This window comes from Psammomys obesus, unplaced genomic scaffold, assembly GCF_907164565.1.
Source record: "Psammomys obesus unplaced genomic scaffold, mPsaObe1.curated_primary_1811, whole genome shotgun sequence".
NCBI lineage: Eukaryota > Metazoa > Chordata > Mammalia > Rodentia > Muridae > Psammomys > Psammomys obesus.
The window spans coordinates 1,412-6,459 of record NW_026589985.1 but is presented as its reverse complement, the minus strand read 5'-3'; the positions used below and the strand labels follow the sequence as shown (position 1 = coordinate 6,459).

The 5,048-nt window shown below is 44.9% G+C and overlaps 1 protein-coding gene across 1 annotated transcript; it reads left to right on the top strand.

Annotated features, from left to right (window-relative positions):
* The first annotated feature begins 772 nt into the window (after positions 1 to 772).
* Positions 773 to 1,130, top strand: LOC129675542 (histone H4). The gene has a single exon (XM_055605519.1). The coding sequence runs from the start codon at positions 773 to 775 to the stop codon at positions 1,082 to 1,084; it is 312 nt and encodes a 103-aa protein (XP_055461494.1). The 3' UTR covers positions 1,085 to 1,130.
* Positions 1,131 to 5,048: the final 3,918 nt, after the last annotated feature.

Sequence of the window (5,048 nt, the reverse complement as noted above, 5' to 3'; positions counted from 1 at the left end):
CCTGCAATGGGCTGTGAAGCCGCGCCCACCGCCATGTCAAATTGAGGCCTTGGCCTTGTATGTCTCCCTGCAAAAACCTGTGTCCTTGAAACTTCGAGCTGGAATTCCTTCGCTTAGAGTCTCTTCTTGCTGTCCCCAGTATGTAATTTTATCTAGTTTCCCTGTACCTAAATTGTTTCAAAACCTGACTTAGGCATCGAACCGTGTGTTACTCTGCAAGGCAGGAGTTGCGTTGTGCTCCAGAACCAGGCGGATCTCCTAGTTCGGAACCAGCCTCGTCTACGCAGCGACTATCAGGTTAGATACGGCAAGACTTTCTTCAAATGAGTGCGGAAACCTGAAACAACACCAGTTCAAATGGTTCCCACACTAAGACATTCTGTAGAACGTTTCAGTTGTTGGATTCACTAAAAGGCGCTCCGAGCTACACAGCATTGTCCTGTGCAAACAGCTGGGAGGAAAAGCGTAAAGGAGGGGAGAAGACGGAATTTGCTCGCTTTCTAGTTCTGTCCTACGCTGTTAAAACTTTCCTTGTTTGAGAAGGATGGGGACAGGAACCACCCTAAAAGGTGGGAAACAGACGGGTTTAAAGGAAAAGAGCCGCTGGGTTCCCGCGGCGCTGAGGGCCCCTCCCCCTGCCGCGGGCACTTCCGCCTGCCGCTTCCTGTTTCCACTCCGGTCCGCAAGTTCCCTATAATAGACAACTGCTCCACCCTGTAGCTCATCAGCCTGCTCTTCTCGCTGTAGTTTAGGTTTGTGCTGTGTCTTTGCCATGTCCGGTCGCGGCAAGGGCGGGAAGGGCCTGGGCAAAGGCGGCGCCAAGCGCCACCGCAAGGTGCTGCGCGACAATATCCAGGGCATCACCAAGCCCGCCATCCGCCGCCTGGCCCGGCGCGGAGGCGTGAAGCGCATCTCCGGCCTCATCTACGAGGAGACCCGCGGGGTGCTGAAGGTGTTCCTGGAGAACGTGATCCGCGACGCCGTCACCTACACGGAGCACGCCAAGCGCAAGACGGTCACCGCCATGGACGTGGTCTACGCGCTCAAGCGCCAGGGCCGCACGCTCTACGGCTTCGGCGGCTGAGCTGCCCGCGCGCCCCGTCTCGCCAGACCCAAAGGTCCTTTTTAGGGCCGCCACACACTCAGAAAAGGAGCTGAACTCGTGTTCGAGGCTTGACTAGGGAGGTGGGGGTTTGTACCCTGTGGAGAGTTCTATTTCGAAGAACTGTAGGGCGGGTTCTGTGTTCACGGGGCCTTCCTTCCCCGCGGCTCCAGAATTCTAAGTGGGAAGCTTGGATTCGGAGTTCCTATGCGCTCGACTCTGCAGCCCTCAACTCTTTAAGACATCAATTGCAGCAACGGTTTGTGGCTTGTTCAGCAGCGTGGAGCTGACTGTCTAGTGTTTGCAGGACGGGCTCAGAAAAGTTCCATGCAACCACTTCCCTCTCCCAACTAGGTCATATTAAACTCTTCAGATTACCAAAGTGGTAGTCCTAGAGTGGAAAATTTAGCAATTGGCAGTCGCTAAACCAGTTGAATTTTCAGTTCTTAAATCTTGCAGGATTATGAGGGTCTTAATCAGAAAAAGGTTTTTATTTTGCGCATTAATGTCTTTCCCTCATTTTTCATGTTCGAGTCCATTTTCACTGACCATTGCCTTAGAAAATTTTAGTTTGTTTCGGATTGAATCTTGTCCTAACATCTTAAAAGTCACCCCTGTTTAAATGTCAAGTAATAATCATTTATGGCTTTTTATTTGAGACAGCCTCACTATGTAGCTGTTGAAACTACATAATTATTATTAAAGGCCTATAATTATTTCAGTGGTTATTATTAAACCACTACCATAACAAGACAGACACCTGTTGTATTTAGATAACCCCCAGCCACCTTGTTTTCTCTCAGCCCCACATCCCATGCCCTTTTCTTTAATCATTTCTACTTGGGCTACTTCTATCCAATCCATAAATACTTGCACAGGCTCTAGGAATCTGGGCCGATTCTCTCCACGCCGTTTAGAAGGTTCACTCCTCCCAGCCCACGTGGCTATTTTCCTATCCCACAGCAGCTCTCTTTCCTCCACCTGTCTCTCCATCTCTCGTGATCCTTCTGTCCTCCACACTCTGCCCCTCCCTTCTGCACCGCCCAGGTGTGTAGGCCATTTATTCAGCCAATCAGGCATAATTTATTATACAGCATTACTTGGGGTACATGATAATCTGCTCATAAAACAGTAAGAATCTTGGGAGACAAGCAATTAACAAATTGAAAGCACCAGACCATGCTGTTCCGTGTAGCCCTGGCTGTCCTGGAGCGCTATGTAAGTAGACCCGGTTGGTCTCGAACACACAGATCCACCAGCAACCCTCCCAAGGGATCAAGGGGTGTGCTACCATGCCTGGCATGTGTGGCTTTTTAAACAAGGACTCATGGCATGGGACTGAGGAAGTGAATGCTTAATTGTGTTTTGTTTTAGTTTTCACCTTAAGAGTTGGATTTAATCATCAGATTAATATTAATCATCTTTGCAACAGTTTAGGTACATAATCTGAATCTCTTAGAGAACTCTAAATTTAAGAACTCAAAAGAGATCACACTGGGTTTACACCTTTAGATCCCAGCACTCAGGAAGCAGAGGCAGGGAGACACCTGTAACTCCAAGGCCACTACAGGTTTGAGACTTTCAAACAATAGAAAACAAAACAATCAAAATACAGATCATGAAATTTAATGGACTGTAAAAGTATACTATGGACTCTAAATCTCAAACACTTGAAAAAAATGCAAGTGTATTTAAATGGTTTACACACTCTATTTTTCATACAGTGGCTCATATGTATTTAAATGGTTTACACAAATTATTTTTCATACAGTGGCTCATATAGAACATATTAAAATGTCTCTTTTTTTTTTTAACCTTGTTAAAAATGTGCCTGCTAACTAAATGAAAACTGTGTGTCAGTGCTGTATCCCTCCTGAGTAGTGAATTTAGAATAACAAACTGGATTTATAGAAATAAACCATAGAGAATCCTGGAAGAATGAATGAATTTAATTTTTCTCCACTTACATTCCTAAAGACAGAGATAAAGTCCACCTTTCTATTCATATCTCATGTTGACGTAGGACAGAGAAACAAAATTATAGGAACACGGGAATGGCTAAAAGCTCACTCTGGAGGGAAACCCTTCATCAGATGAGAATTTACACCAACTGCCTGAAGTTCTCCCGTCCCATCCCAGCTATGGAATTGGTAGTTCTCTCTCTCTCTCTCTCTCTCTCTCTCTCTCTCTCTCAGACAGGGTTTCTCTGTGTGGCCTCACTCTGTAGACCAGGCTGGCCTCGAACTCACAGAGGACTGACTGCTTCTGCCTAGTCCTGGAACCACAGGCCTGTGCCACTTCATGTGCTGAAATTTGCCATTTTCTAAGAACTCTCACCAGAACCTTCATTTACAGTTTAAGGGGGAGGGGTGAAGGGGAAGACCCTAAACCAACCCTGGGGGCACCTGTGGGGTCCCCTACTTTCATTCCATCAGACTGCGGTCCCAGCCAAGACACCTCCAAACCTACCCTATAATCTCATCATTTAAGAGAAAAGGGACAGAGGTAGAAGGAGGAGAAAGGCTCCTCCAGACTTGTAGAGCAATAAAATTCCAAACAGCTTCAAGACCGGATAAACAGTCACCATAGGGCACCTGGAAATGAGACTGTCCAAATGTTACCTGAAGAAACTGCAGCGGAGCTACCATTATCCTAAGGCACAAACTCCTTATTACAAGATTAAAATAAATAAATAAAAATAATAATTTTTAAAAAGTTTTTTTTTTTGTTTTGTTTTTTTGAGACAGGGTCTCTCTCTGTCTAGGCCTGGCCGCCCTGGAACTCTATAGACCAGGCTGACCTCGAACTCAGAGAGCCACCTGCCTCTGCCTTCCGCACATACCACTACCACCACCACCACCACCACCACCCAGCTTGCAAAAATGATTTTTTAAAAACGGATATTGGTGTAGAAAATTCAATTTCTTAATAATTTATTTATAAAAATCCAACTAAAATATTATTTTATCCAAAGTTAATTGAAATAAGGATGAAGATGAAGGAAATTGCTGGGAGCCAAAGCTATCTACTGAAGCCAAAGTCAAACAGTGAGCCAAAGCTATCTAGTGGAGACAAAGCTATTTACTGAAGCCAAAGCCAAGTAGTGAGCAAAGGTCATTTAGTGGAGACCTAAAGCTATTTAGTGAAATTGTTACCAAAATCACGGGTGACAGATTGTGAGGACATCCCTCTGTTAGTTTCAGAGCATCGGTGAGATATCTGAAGAAAACATCCTTACGGCATCTTGCAGGTGCAATATTCAAGCCATGAAAGCACTCTTCCTATCTCCTCCAGCAGTAAATTAACCTTCCCCCTTTCCTGCCCTCTCCCGATATAAGTTGGGTAAAAATTTTTAATAAACGAGGCTTTGATCAGACGAACAGACTTGGCTTTTATTCCTGCGTCTCTTGTCCCCCCCCCCCCCAAACTCCTTCCAATCTCTCCACCTTAGGAATTCCGTTGAAGCCCCACGGGTCGGGGCATAGGAAATGACGGATATATATGGTAAAGAGAGAGAAGGGAATCCTGTCCTGGAACATTGTCCTGCCTTTGATAGTGTTGTATAAATTATTTAAGCTTTGTGCATCCGTTTTGCTGTTCATGAAAGAACACTGATCTTAACTCTGATTCATTTCAACTGTTAATTCTGTTCTCTCCATAGAAACGAAATGAGATCCACATGAAAGGAGAGGAACGAGGCGACAATGAAAAGTTAAGGCCTTACTTCCAACACACGTTTTCTATTAAAATATAATGTCGTTTCAGAATTTCAGAGAAGAACAAAATAAATTTTGTAAAATTAAGATTGATTTTCGAAAACTGGCTTACCAACCCAGTGTTAATAACAGGAGAATCCCACTCAGAGTTCAGGAGTTGAAAAGCTTGATCCAAGACTAACAATGAAATAAACCTGAAGGTGGAATTCTTCATCCTTCTAAGAGTCCTG